The sequence below is a fragment of the Notolepis coatsorum genome (assembly GCF_963971535.1).
Source record: "Notolepis coatsorum genome assembly, chromosome: 3".
In the NCBI taxonomy this organism is placed as follows: domain Eukaryota; kingdom Metazoa; phylum Chordata; class Actinopteri; order Aulopiformes; family Paralepididae; genus Notolepis; species Notolepis coatsorum.
In genome coordinates, this window is record NC_140167.1 from 79,986,333 (window position 1) to 80,000,339 (window position 14,007).

The following is a 14,007-nucleotide window of genomic DNA, read 5'->3' on the forward strand; positions in this document are numbered from 1 at the left end:
AATACAATACAATAATACCTACTCATAATTAATTCATAATACAATACAGCATAATATACTATTTAGCTTTTACATACATTATCTATGTTCATATCAGCCAATTCTACAATATTTTAATAATATATCCCTATCAGACACATGCCTTTTCATCCATATATACCTATCTCTTTATCAGACACATACATTTTCATTTACGTGTGTGGGGGTAGAACAGTCACTGCAATCTTGGCCATCACCCCGAGACGTCCACCACCTTGGCCAACACTACGAGACAAGCTCTCAGAAAGATGGGGGACGGGGGTTAGAGAGATAGGGAGATGGGGACAGGTGTTGGAGAGTTCTTGTGTTTGTAGTGGGGGCGGAATTGGAGCAATAAATACATGTAATAAGCAGAAATATGCATACATGGTAACAATAGAATAAAAGTAAGCATTATTGTACATGCTATTATATAGTTATATTTATTATATATATTTATTCTTTTAAGCTGAGAAAAGGGGACCAATAAACGAGCAGCACGTTCATCCAATCAGATGCATTCCACATGGGGAAATGGGAAGAGGGAGGGAGAGACTCACATGAACTAAGTGCACCTGCAGCCCACACGGCTACCAAAACAAAGAACAGAGGAGCTCGGATTACAACTCACTCTGCTCAGGACACCATTACTACACTGTATCTTTACACACAGAGGGATCGTGACTCGATTATCTGCGCAAGACACCATTACTACACTATCTTTACACACAGAGGGATTGTGACTCCATTATCTGTGCAGGACACCATTACTACACTATATCTTTACACTCGATTATCTGCTCAAGACACCATTACTACACTATATCTTTACACACAGAGGGATTGTGACTCCATTATCTGTGCAGGACACCATTACTACACTGTATCTTTACACACAGAGGGATCGTGACTCGATTATCTGCTCAAGACACCATTACTCCACTATATACATAAATGCCATTCTCGAGTAGCATGTAACGTTATAGTGTGTGTGTGTGTGTAATGAAGAGGAAATACTTAATGCTGACTCACTACCAGACAATACATTTTATTAGCGAGTGTGTGTCTGTCTCTCTCTCTCTCTGTCTCTCTTTGTCTATGTGGGAGGACTTGTTTGCAGACAGACTGCTGAGTCAGCAGCGGCAACTGAGTTTAATCACAGAGGTTGGAAAGAGAGAGAGACGGAGAGAGACTGAAAGAGAGATAGAGACATAGACAGACAGGATGGACACCGTTAATGTTTTCCAGAGTGATTACATTAATGTTTTCCAGAGTCATCACATTAATGTTTTCCAGAGGCATCACATGAATTACTTGCAGGATGATGGAGTACTTGTTTAGGGAAATCTATTTTTAGAACACATCTCAAATAGCATGGCGGCAGCAATAACAATGCCCAGCAATATAGCTGATGCTTAATGCTTATTGGCAGTCAAGTCAGTGACCATTTGTAATAATTACATTACCTTACCTCCACTCTGTCTGCAGCAGGTCTTTCTGCTCATGCAGATTTCCTGAGAAAAAAGTGTTTAGGTACAGGAGGTGTTCTCTTTGGCTAGCGGTAGTAGCAGTGTTTAGGTACAGGAGGTGTTCTCTTTAGCTAGCAGTAGTAGCAGTGTTTAGGTAAAGGAGGTGTTATCTTTAGCTAGCAGTAGTAGCTGTGTTTAGGTAAAGGAGGTGGTGTTATCTTTAGCTAGCAGTAGTAGCTGTGTTTGGGTACAGCATGTGTTATCTTTAGCTAGCAGTAGTAGCTGTGTTTGGGTACAGCATGTGTTATCTTTAGCTAGCAGTAGTAGCTGTGTTTGGGTACAGCATGTGTTATCTTTAGCTAGCAGTAGTAGCTGTGTTTAGGTACAGCATGTGTTATCTTTAGCTAGCAGTAGTAGCTGTGTTTGGGTCCATGTAGCACAACTAATGTTAACAGTTTGCTTTCCACAACTTCAACATGTCTATTAATAGTCTATGAAAGCTACGTTAACAGTTAGCTAGCCACAACTTCAACATGTCTGTATCAATAGTCTATCAACGCTACACGAAATGGGCGACATGTTGTTACCACAATTTGGAAATGCACAAACAAGAACTGCCGTTTTGATCTGTTTTAGCTAGCTGTTTTTATCTGTTTTAGCTAGCTGTTTCTATCTGTTTTAGCTAGCTGTTTATTAACACATTGGTTGCCAGTAGGGGGTGCACGATTTATCACTTGAGTGCCAGCGCTTTAGTCAATGAGAGGACAGGGATATTTGCGAACGCATAAACTATATCTTAAATTATGTGTCTAATACAACGTCGCTTATCAATGACTTGCTTGCAGTCAACATGTACGAAACGGATTGTTTTTTCATCAGTACATTTCCGTTTTATACCGTTTTGAATACGAGTATAGTTTTGAAGATTTCTAGTGATTCCAGAAAAATCGGCGAAAATAATCCTTTACTGGAATACACAAAACACGTTGTAATTTTTCGGCCTATTTATGAATCGTTTTCAAATAAACGCTAGATTATCGATAGTATGTGTACTTATGCACGCTAGAGAAGCGGGCTGAAAATTCGATTATCTATGCCCTGCCTGGTGCTAACGTTACGCATACACACATATGAGACACGTTGTGAACGCTGTGAAAAAAACTCTGATTACCCCAAGACTGGTAAAATAAAGTCCTTACCTCACATCAGATGTTCTGCAAAAAGATTAATCCAATTCCTGATCGCCATTCCAAATATCGATCGCGTTTATTGATCCAATGTTATACCTCGAAACAGATGATCCACGCTGCTTTCGGTTGCCTCAATGAATGCAATAGTCTCAGGTTACATGGCTCAGAAGTCAAATGTGGAGCCCGGAGTTTTTTTTTATCATGCATTTCCATTGACTCCATTCCAATGGGTGCAATACCATCTGGGAGACGATAGGGGGCGGTATTTGCCCTTTTCGAGCTCGGAGCCAGTCCCAATGATAACGTGAGGCTGGATGGATGAAAAACGAGATTTCTCGTCATTGGCACTCAACGCATGGCGACCAACAACGAGATTTCTTGTCGTTGGCACCCAATGTGTTAACGCAAGAAACTTTTCATGTTAGCGTTACTCCTCTCCAACTCTCTCAGGCTTCCACAACTCACACCTCGCAGGATTACAGAGCGAGATTTCAGTTTCAGTGGCAAACGTTTTTTTTTAGGTCAGGTTCCGTTAGATTAGTTACCACCCACAGGAGCGCTTCTCATTGGTCACTCACCTCATCAGTCTGAGACCTGCTAAGACAAAACAACATACTAACCACAACATCTCTCTCTCTGTCTCTTTCTCTCCCCCTCCCCCTCTCTGTCTCTCACCGTCTCTCTTTCTCTCTCTATTTCTGTCTGTCTCTCCCTCTCTCTCTCTCTCTCTCTCTCTCTCTCTCTCTCTCTCTCTCTCTCTCTCTCTCTCTCTCTCTCTCTCTCTCTCTCTCTCTCTCTCTCTCTCTCTCTCTCTCTCTCTCTCTCTCTCTCTCTCTCTCTCTCTCTCTCTCTCTCTCTCTCTCTCTCTCTCTCTCTCTCTCTCTCTCTCTCTCTCTCTCTCTCAGGACCAGTTTGATAATCTGGACAGACATACTCAGTGGGGTATAGACTTCCTGGAGCGCTATGCTAAGTTTGTTAAAGAGAGACTGGAGATAGAACAGACCTACGCCAAGCAACTACGGTAAGACACACCAACACATACACACACACACACACACACACACACACACACACACACACACACACACACATGCTCTCTAGATGAATCATTTACATAGAGCTATGAGGTCACCAGGGAATTCACACTCGGACACTTTGATGTTCAAACGCTTTGATTCCTTCATGAAATATCTTTCATCTTCAGTAACACAACGATAGACTGTCTTTATTAATACATTTATTTATTCATTCATTTATTTATGTCTAACTCTCGGTATGTCTAACTGTCGGTCTGTCTAACTGTCGGTCTGTCTAACTGTCGGTCTGTCTAACTGTCGGCCTGTCTGTCTGTCTGTCTGTCTGACTGTCTGACTGTCTTCCTGTCTGTTTGTCTGTCTGTGTGTCTGTCTAACTGTCATTCTGTCTAACTGTCTGTCTGTCTAACTGTCTGTCTGTCTAACTGTCTGTCTAACTGTCTTCTTGTCTGTTTTTCTGTCTGTGTGTCTGTCTGTCTGTCTGTCTGTCTGTCTAACTGTCTTCCTGTCTGTCTGTCTGTCTAACTGTATGTTTATCTGTGTCTCGATATGTCTGTCTGTCTGTCTGTCTGTCTGTCTGTCTGTCTGTCTGTCTGTCTGTCTGTCTGTCTGTCTGTCTGTCTGTCTGTCTGTCTGTCTGTCTGTCTGTCTGTCTGTCTGTTTGTCTAACTATCTGTCTCTCTACCAGGAGTTTGGTGAAGAAATATTGTCCGAAGCGTAAAGATGAGGAGCCAAGGTGAGTGATGGAAGATCATCTGATGATGTCTGAGATGGAGAGTCTGAGGCCCAGTCCACACGATCACGGGTATTTTTGACACAGAGGTTTAAAAAAAAAATTCCTCCGTATACACGGGTGGTTTAAAAAAATAACCGCGTCCTCACGCAACTGGAAAAGCTGCTACCAAGTGACGTCATATACATGTAGTACAATGCCAAAGCAATAGGTGGCAATGTAAGTTCAAACATGAAGGCAATTTCAACCAATCAGAAGGGTTTAGTGTTAATACCGGAAACTGAACTGAAGCCTGGAACACAAACATCCCTCCTTGCTTACAGCCGAACATTCTACAGTTTGCAGCTAGAACAACGTGCAATAAACAAAAAAGGAAACATTCACTGTGTGTTCTGCCTCATTTGTTGATGAAACAAAACCAACATCAACACAATTTACCACCAAGAGCGGAGAAAAGATCGCAGATTTTGTTAGCTTACGTTACGTGCTAACGTGATTGGGATTTGTAGTAACGTTAACGCTAGTAGAATGAATGGATGAAAACGTTATTTAACAGATTGCAGAATGGGTACAATACAGTACGGCTCAATACAAACAATTGTTAAGGGGATGCAGACTGTTGTAGTTTGGACTGGGTTCCTTATAACAATAACTTGACACCACATGAGCTTAGTTGGTAGCCGCAGCTACTTGAGACAGCTCTGCTGTAAACACTGGAAATAACCTCGGTTACTATGTCCACACGCAACCACTGCAACCGGGATGCGCGCAAAACTTCACCCTGGACTCCGGTTGTAAAAGAACACGGTTGCAGTATTCCAAAAACCCGGTTGCGTGTGGACGAACAGTGCAACCGCGCACATTAAGGCTTGGTTATATAACACCCCGCGTTCGTGTGGACAGGGCCTGAGATGAAAGACAGTCTGAGATGAAAGAGAGTCTGAGATGAAAGAGAGAGTCTGAGAGTAGCCTCTTAACGTTCAGGGGCCCGCATGCGGGCCGTCACGCCCGTGCGTGGGACGCGTGCACGTCGTGGCACTTTGCTCTCATCTGCCGGTTCCGGGCTGCATTTTTTGAGGTGCAACCAATACATTGTTGGAACGTTTAATTTGCCGCCTTTCGATCGTCACCTCACTCAACCTATTGCTACTCGAGTTACAAGACGAAATATCCGGCAAGCGTCATTTGACAAGCCGTTCGGACGAGTGACTACGTCCGTTTGTAAACGGTCCTGAACTGACCAGTCACTGCTGAGGGCGAAAATGATTGACCACAGTTGTAGCCAAGGAGTGTCTGCTCCGAAAGCGATCCCAGACGAATGCTGAGAGTGGGGGAAGGTGACACAAGAAGACGAAGGAGTCCATTGTTTTGACTCGCGAGTCAACATGGACGGCCATTTTGGATAATCACGCTGAATTATTGCGGTACACACATTACAAAAACCTTTGTAAAACACAAATTTTCCGTGGGATTTTTATAAACTCTGGACCTGTACTACATATGACTTCAGGCTATGGGACCATTATGTTTTCCAGCTCCTACCTCTCAGCTGAAACCTTAAGAGGTTAACCACTTAACACATCCTGCGCCAAAAACGTCGTACAACGTGTTTCAAGTTCATGCTAATTCTGCCAATCCACGGCGTACGACGTTATTGAGATCATATTTCATTTTTTTGCCATGTTATTCATATTTCCCTCACGGAGCCTGGTCTGATGCAGTGTGAGCCGGCACAACTCTGCAACGCTTCAATACTGCCCCCTGGTGGATGATCTGCGAGTTGCCAAACCGGAAATGGCCGAGTCGATCTCGGTGCGTCTCCGAAATGCGTCCGGCCACTCGCATATTGTTGTGGGACTCTAGACACACGTCAGTGTGTAGCGATCGCTGCCATAACGCAATAATCGATACGATTTGGCCGTGTATTATGATTATACAAACCGGAAATGGATTTAGGCGATCGCCGTCAAATAAGTGGGATCTTTTTCCTCCAGTATCATCGTCGAACGGTAAGAGGACGCTGACGTTACTTTCAGCCTGTTTGTTTATTATTATCCATGCAAACTGCTCTGATCAATATATCACCCATACTACATAAAGCATTTAATGATAATAAAAAAAAAGAAAAAAAGAAAAGCATTTAACGACGATCACGGAATTATAAACGACCCCCCCCCCCCGTTCATCCGCGCATGATCAGTCATAACGTTTAGGATCATGTACAGTTGAAATTTTTTATATAGCGTGGATCGGCAACAAACGGCATTTGATAATCTATATATGCGTTTATGCCTATATCTCATGTTCTAGGAATTGCTGCAGAAAACGATAAAAACATATTTATATACAGTATTTTCGTATGAATGTATGGATGAAAAAGTAAAACGTTCCTACATCCTGAACGATAGATAATCGATGTTGAATGGGCCATAGTAATGTCAATTTAGCAATACAATTAAAAAAGTTATAGCCCTGCAAAGAAGGTGAACAAGTTATGTAAACAAGACGAAATTCCTTTTCTGGTCTGCATCCTCTTAGCAGTTGTTTGTATTGAGTCGTACTGTATTGCACCCATTCTGCAATCTGTTAATAAAGTTTTCAATCAATCAATCAATTTCACCCGCTCAGCTGCGGTCTCTTTCGGAGCGGACACTCGTTGGCTACAATCATTTTTGTCATCAGCGGTGATTGGTCAGTTCTAGACCGCTTGGATGATCCTCAAAAAATACAGCCCAACCCGGTAGATGAGCACAAAGGGCCGCGACGTGCGCACGATGTGTGCGCGAGTGCGTGACGGTCCACCGTCGGGCCGTCCGATGCATAAGAGTTTAAGTGTCCCTAAAGCCTAGGGTAGGGCTAGGGTGTTCTGTTTGTTCCAGTTTGACGGTGTTGTGTCAGTTTGTTCCAGTTTGATGGTGTTGTGTCTCGTGATGCACGATATATCGGCCACCGATATGGCCGTATTTTTACACATCGGTATCGGTCCGATATCAATTAGGGTCGATATGGGCCGATATTAAAAAATAAATAAAAATTATAATAATTTTTTGTTGACATGTTTTGGTCTTAACCCATTCTCCGCCAATCACGTGTTAAGGCGGGTTTCGCCGCCATGCGTTGTCTGCCAATAACTCCGTAAGGTGTTTTTTAGATCAATATTTAATATTTTCGTCATGGTATTCATATTTCACCCACAGAGTCTTGGCTGGTGCTGTAGGACTCCGCTCAACTCTGCAACGCTTCAATACCGCCACCTGGTGGCCGATCGGCGAGTTGCCAAACCGGAAGTGCCCATTGTAGCTCGGTCCGTCCCCTATTTTCGTCCGGCCACTCGCTTATCGTCCCGGGGCTCAATACAGACACCGTCGATATGGATCTTTGCCATAACTCAATAATCAACATGATTTGGACGTGTATTAGTAATATACAAACCGAAATGGATCGCATCGATCAACATCCCATAATTGGGATCTGTTTGCTCCACTCTCATCGCCCAACGCTACGAGGAGACTGGGGTGAGTTTCAGCGTTTTCCTTTATCATTTTCGATACAAACTGCTCTGATCAATATAATAATAATAATAATTTAGGACCTGCTCAGAGGTCATCATTCGGCACGCATGCGATGCATGAATGCGATTCGTATCTGCGATTAACCCATCCCGTCGTCCTTCCCCCCCAAGGGCAGCCGGGAGCAGACAGGCGTCAACGTGAGCCGCGCCAGGGGACCAATCCAAGTGCTCCTGTCCGTCTTCGTCAAGGACGCCACAGCGTTAGCGATCTATTGTTGTTGTGCATGTTTTTCCATTGGGTTTATCTTATCGGGGGGGGAACCCTTGCGAGCACGGGGAGAACATGCAAACTCCACACAGAAAGGCCTGGGAGATACCCCACCTGGGTAACTGGCATCATGGAAACCTGGTCCCCAAGCGGGAATCGAACCCTGGACCTTCTTGCTGTGAGGCGACAGTGTTAACCACTACACCACCGTCTATATATATCACCCATACTACATAAATCATTTAACGTCGGTCATTGAATTATAAACGACCCCCCCCCCCCCCCCCCCCCCCCTCCGTTCACCCGCAGATGACCAGTCATGACGTTTAGGACCATGTACAGTTGAAATTTTTAATATAACGTTGATCGGTATCAAACTGCATTTGATAATCTAATATATGCATTTATGCCTATATCTCACGTTCTATGAAATACTGCAGAAAACGATAAAAACATATTTATACTCTAGACGGTATTTTAGTATGAGTGTGTGAATGAAAAAGTAAAACGTTCCTACATCCTGAACGATAGATAATTGATGTTGAATGGGCCATAGTAATGTCAATTTAGCAATACAATTTAAAAAGTTATAGCCCTGCAAAGAAGGTGAACATCTCCATAGACAAATAGCGCTGGCAGAGGATGATTTAGGATGATCAAAGTGGTGGCAGAGAATGGGTTAAATAGTTCCAAAATATCAGTCATTTCTGAAAATAAGTTACAAAAGTAAAAAATAAATGCGTTTTGGAAAATAGCTCTTTATTTGATTATCATATAAAAGTGTTTTCTATACAGAGATATCGACATCGGTAAATATCGGTATCGGCCAGAACAGCTATATTAATATCGGTTATCGTATCGGCCACAATTTTCACATCGGTGCATCACTAGTTGTGTCAGTTTGTTCCAGTTTGACAGTGTTGTGTCAGTTTGTTCCAGTTTGACGGTGTTGTGTCAGTTTGTTCCAGTTTGACGGTGTTGTGTCACTTTGTTCCAGTTTGACGGTGTTGTGTCACTTTGTTCCAGTTTGACGGTGTTGTGTCACTTTGTTTCAGTTTGACGGTGTTGTGTCACTTTGTTCCAGTTTGACGGTGTTGTGTCACTTTGTTCCAGTTTGACGGTGTTGTGTCACTTTGTTTCAGTTTGACGGTGTTGTGTCACTTTGTTCCAGTTTGACGGTGTTGTGTCACTTTGTTCCAGTTTGACGGTGTTGTGTCTGTTCCAGGTTCACGTCATGTACGTCGTTCTACTCCATCCTGAATGAGCTGAACGACTACGCTGGTCAGAGAGAGGTGGTCGCTGAGGAGATGGGACATAAAGTCTACGGAGAGTTAATGACATACAGTCAAGACCTCAAAGCAGAGAGGAAACATGTAAGTACACTACCTAGTGTACACAAACACCCTACAATCATATCTAGTATACACACAGGGCTAGATCCACAAAGAATGGATTGCACGGAGCAAGTTGCACCCTTACTTAAAATTGAAAATGGGGGACCCTGATGTAAACAATATGAAAGTCTTTCTCTGGTCTGCATCCCCTTAACAATTGTGTGTATTGAGCCGTACTGTATTGTACCCATTCTGCAATCTGTTAATAAAGTTTTCATTCAATGAATCAATCTGCACGGTGATTGATTGAATGAACATTTTATGAACAGACACATGTCATTATGCCTTTGTTTGGTGCAGACAAACACAGCCCTCCACAGAGGCCTGTTAAAGTTAATATATTACCGAGTTCTGTGGGAGGCTGAGATCGATAGTAATGATGATCTCATATGATATAGAAACTATACATTTTCCACTACAGTTACCTGAACACATGTCATGTTAACGTTACCTGAACACATGTCATGTTAACGTTACCTGAACACATGTCATGTTAACGTTACCTGAACATAGGGCTGGGCGATATGGCCAAAAGCGTTATCGCGATAAAATTATAAAATTATTTTCATATAACTCGATATCGATAATTATCGTCGATATAATGTCTGTCAAGTTTAATTAACTTCTTATGCCCGGCGCCGATGGACGGGCTATTAATAGACTTGTTTTGCTGCTGCGAATGTCTCGAGTTGATGTCGTCATCAGTCCGCGCACGTTAGCAGTTAGCCGACAAGCGGTGTATCCCATGACAATGTACTAAATATGACCCTAAAATACTCTGTTTCGCCCCAATACATTGCAACGACGTCCACCGTATACCCCACACTACTATAACCGTGGCATCAGAATTCACGCCACACACCCACTCGGCACGTGAACTATAAAATAGCGCCGTGCAAGCTAATTATCCTAGCCAGCCTTGTTTGCAAAGTACTAAATATGACCCTAAAATACTCTGTTCCGCCCCAATACATTGCAACGACGTCCACCGTATACCCCACACTACTATAACCGTGGCCTCAGAATTCACGCCAGACACCCACTCGGCACGTAAACTATAAAATAGCGCCGTGCAAGCTAATTATCCTAGCCAGCCATGTTTACTCCTTGAGTCCTACCTCTCTACCCAGAGGTGCAGCGCGGGTCTCCTTCCGCTGTCCGCCATCTCCTTCACTGATTGGTTGTTAGTGCGTGTGCTCATATCCAAGCTTGGAAAATCGATATATCGAAACTTTGTGACCACGTTTCATGTTTATTTCGAGGAAATAATTTATCGCGATAGTTATCGTTATCGTTTTATCGCCCAGCCCTACCTGAACACGTGTCATGTTAACCTGAACATGTGTGATGTTAACGTTACCTGAACACGTGTCATGTTAATGTTACCTGAACACGTGTCATGTTAACGTTACCTGAACACATGTGATGTTAACGTTACCTGAACACATGTGATGTTAACGTTACCTGAACACGTGTCATGTTAGCGTTACCTGAACACGTGTCATGTTAACGTTACATGAACACGTGTCATGTTAATGTTACCTGAACACGGGTGATGTTAACGCTACCTGAACATGTGTGATGTTAACGCTACCTGAACATGTGTGATGTTAACGTTATCTGGACATGTGTGATGTTAACGTTACCTGAGCACATGTGATGTTAACGTTACCTGGACATGTGTGATGTTAACGTTATCTGGACATGTGTGATGTTAACGTTATCTGGACATGTGTGATGGCTGCCTCAGCTTTTCTTTCAGCTCCTGGTGTCAAAAACATTTCCATTTTGTTTTCTGATGTCTCTCTGGTTGGATAGCTAACGCAGTGTCAGCTAGCTCGCTCTCTGGTTGGATAGCTAATGCAGCGTCAGCTAGCTTGCTCTCTGATTGGATAGCTAATGCAGCGTCAGCTAGCTCGCTCACTGGTTGGATAGCTAACGCATCGTCCGCTAGCTCGCTCTCTGGTTGGATAGCTAACGCAGCATCAGCTAGCTTGCTCGCTACCACAGGTGTAGGAAGTGATGTCTCTCTGGTTGGATAGCTAATGCAGCGTCAGCTAGCTCGCTCACTACCACAGATGATGGAAGTGATGTCTATCTGGTTGGATAGCTAACGCAGCGTCAGCTAGCTCGCTCGCTAACAGCTGAGCAGCTCTCATGTGCAACACATTGTATTTAATCCTCCTCAGGCTGTGGATCTAAGATAAGATATTCCTTTATTGATCCCTTTGGGGAAATTCAGTATCATAGCAGCATGGGGGAGGGGAGGTACAGGTAGTAAAAGACATACAGGTACAGGTCACAGAATTATAGTCTAGTGGAGAAGTAAAAAATAGAAATAGAATAAAAAGGCAGTGTAAACAATAACAATATAATTAACTCTGGACATGCACATATGGGCAACAAGGTGCGAGATGAGGGTATGTATGCCCTACAATAAATATAGTTACAATATATAATCTAAATCTAATCTAACATATAATCTAAAAAATAAAACTAAATGCTAAAATGCTAAATATATGCAATATATAATCTAATAATCCAATAGTCTAAATCTAATCTAATATATAATCTAAAAATGCTAAATGCTAAAATGCTAAATATAATACTCTAATGAAGTATGGGAGTCAGCTACTGGGTTCCTAGTAGTTGGATGTCTGGCAGCAGTCCCTGCCAGACATCAGCAGTGCCAGACATCTGCTCCGTCTTCATCAAATCATCACATTTTACTGGCAGTTTGTGTGTGTGTGTGTGTGTGTGTGTGTGTGTGTGTGTGTGTGTGTGTGTGTGTGTGTGTGTGTGTGTGTGTGTGTGTGTGTGTGTGTGTGTGTGTGTGTGTGTGTGTGTGTGTGTGTGTGTGTGTGTGTGTGTGTGTGTGTGTGTGTGTGTGTGTGTGTGTGTGTGTGTGTGTGTGTGTGTGTGTGTGTGTGTGTGTGTGTGTGTGTGTGTGTGTGTGTGTGTGTGTGTGTGTGTGTGTGTGTGTGTGTGTGTGTGTGTGTGTGTGTGTGTGTGTGTGTGTGTGTGTGTGTAGCACCTACAGGAGGGCAGGAAGACTCAACAGTATCTGGACCAGTGTTGGAAACAGATGGACAATGTAAGTATGGATGGATGAGAGAGAGAGAGAGAGAAAAACAAAGAGAGAGAGATGACATCATTACTTCTAAATGAACTAATAAAATACATTATTTGACCAGAAGAGACCAACAGACACCAACAGTTCTTAGACAGAATAGTCTCTCTGTCTCTATTCTTATACAGAATAGTCTCTCTCTCTGTGTGTCTCTCTATCTCTATCTCTCTGTCTCTCTCTCTATGTCTCTCTCGCTGTGTCTCTGTTTCTCTGTCTCTATTCTTAGACAGAACAGTCTCTGTCTATCAGACAGTATAGTCTCTGTCTCCCTCTCTCAGACAGAATAGTCTACTGTATCTCCCTCTGTCTCCCTCTCTTAGACAGAATAGTCTCTCCCTCTGTCTCCCTCTCTTAGACAGAATAGTCTCTCCCTCTGTCTCTATTCTTAGACAGAATAGTCTCTCCCTCTGTCTCTATTCTTAGACAGAATAGTCTCTCCCTCTGTCTCTATTCTTAGACAGAATATTCTCTGTCTCTCTCTTAGACAGAAGTCTCTCTTTGTCTCTCTTAGACAGAATAGTCTCTCTCTCGTTCTCTCTCTCTTAGACAGAATTGTCTCTCTCTCTCTCTCTCTCAGACAGAATAGTCTCTTTCTCTTCATTATTATTAGGGCTGATCTTCGAATAATTTTTTGGAATTCGAAGCTTCGGGGCCGAGATTCGATTTTAATTCGAAGCTTTGAGATAAACCTTTTTAAATCTTAGACAAACGAAACACTTTGCTTTCATGAAATATTGTAAGCTGTCATTTGAGGCTTTATAAAAGCAGTACAATGAACACAAATATGTCAGTGCAGAGTCCGACCTCATCTTAAATAACAAACAGCATTGCTTGTTGTAGTTAACAAAGAGAGGCAGAGTTGATTTTGCACCAAAAAAAAATAAAAAGTAATTTTTTTTCTATATTCAAATTTTATTTTCATATTGGAAGCCCATCGAACGAAGCTTCGAAGTATTTAAGACAGCCCTAATTATTATCATGCTCTCTCCTCTCTCTCTATCTCTCTCTCTCTCTCTCTCTCTCTCTCTTTCTCTCTCTCTCTCTCTCTCTCTCTCTCTCTCTCTCTCTCTCTCTCTCTCTCTCTCTCTCTCTCTCTCTGTCTATCTCTCTCTCTCTGCAGAGTAAGAAGAAGTTTGAGAGAGAGTGTAAGGAGGCAGAGAAATCCCAGATTGGTTATGAGCGATTGGATAATGATATCAATGCCACCAAATCAGAGGTGGAGAAGGTAGGCATGTCCCACCCACGACTGTTGCATCGACC

General features: G+C 42.8%; 1 protein-coding gene across 1 annotated transcript in view; it reads left to right on the plus strand.

Annotated features, from left to right (window-relative positions):
- Positions 1–14,007, plus strand: part of fnbp1l (formin binding protein 1-like) — a 93,059-nt gene that overhangs the window by 43,890 nt on the left and 35,162 nt on the right. The window contains exons 2-6 of the mRNA XM_084311555.1: positions 3,583–3,698; positions 4,400–4,447; positions 9,449–9,596; positions 12,649–12,711; positions 13,868–13,972. Coding sequence (XP_084167681.1) covers positions 3,583–3,698; positions 4,400–4,447; positions 9,449–9,596; positions 12,649–12,711; positions 13,868–13,972 — 480 coding nt within the window. The remainder of the gene's footprint in view (positions 1–3,582; positions 3,699–4,399; positions 4,448–9,448; positions 9,597–12,648; positions 12,712–13,867; positions 13,973–14,007) is intronic.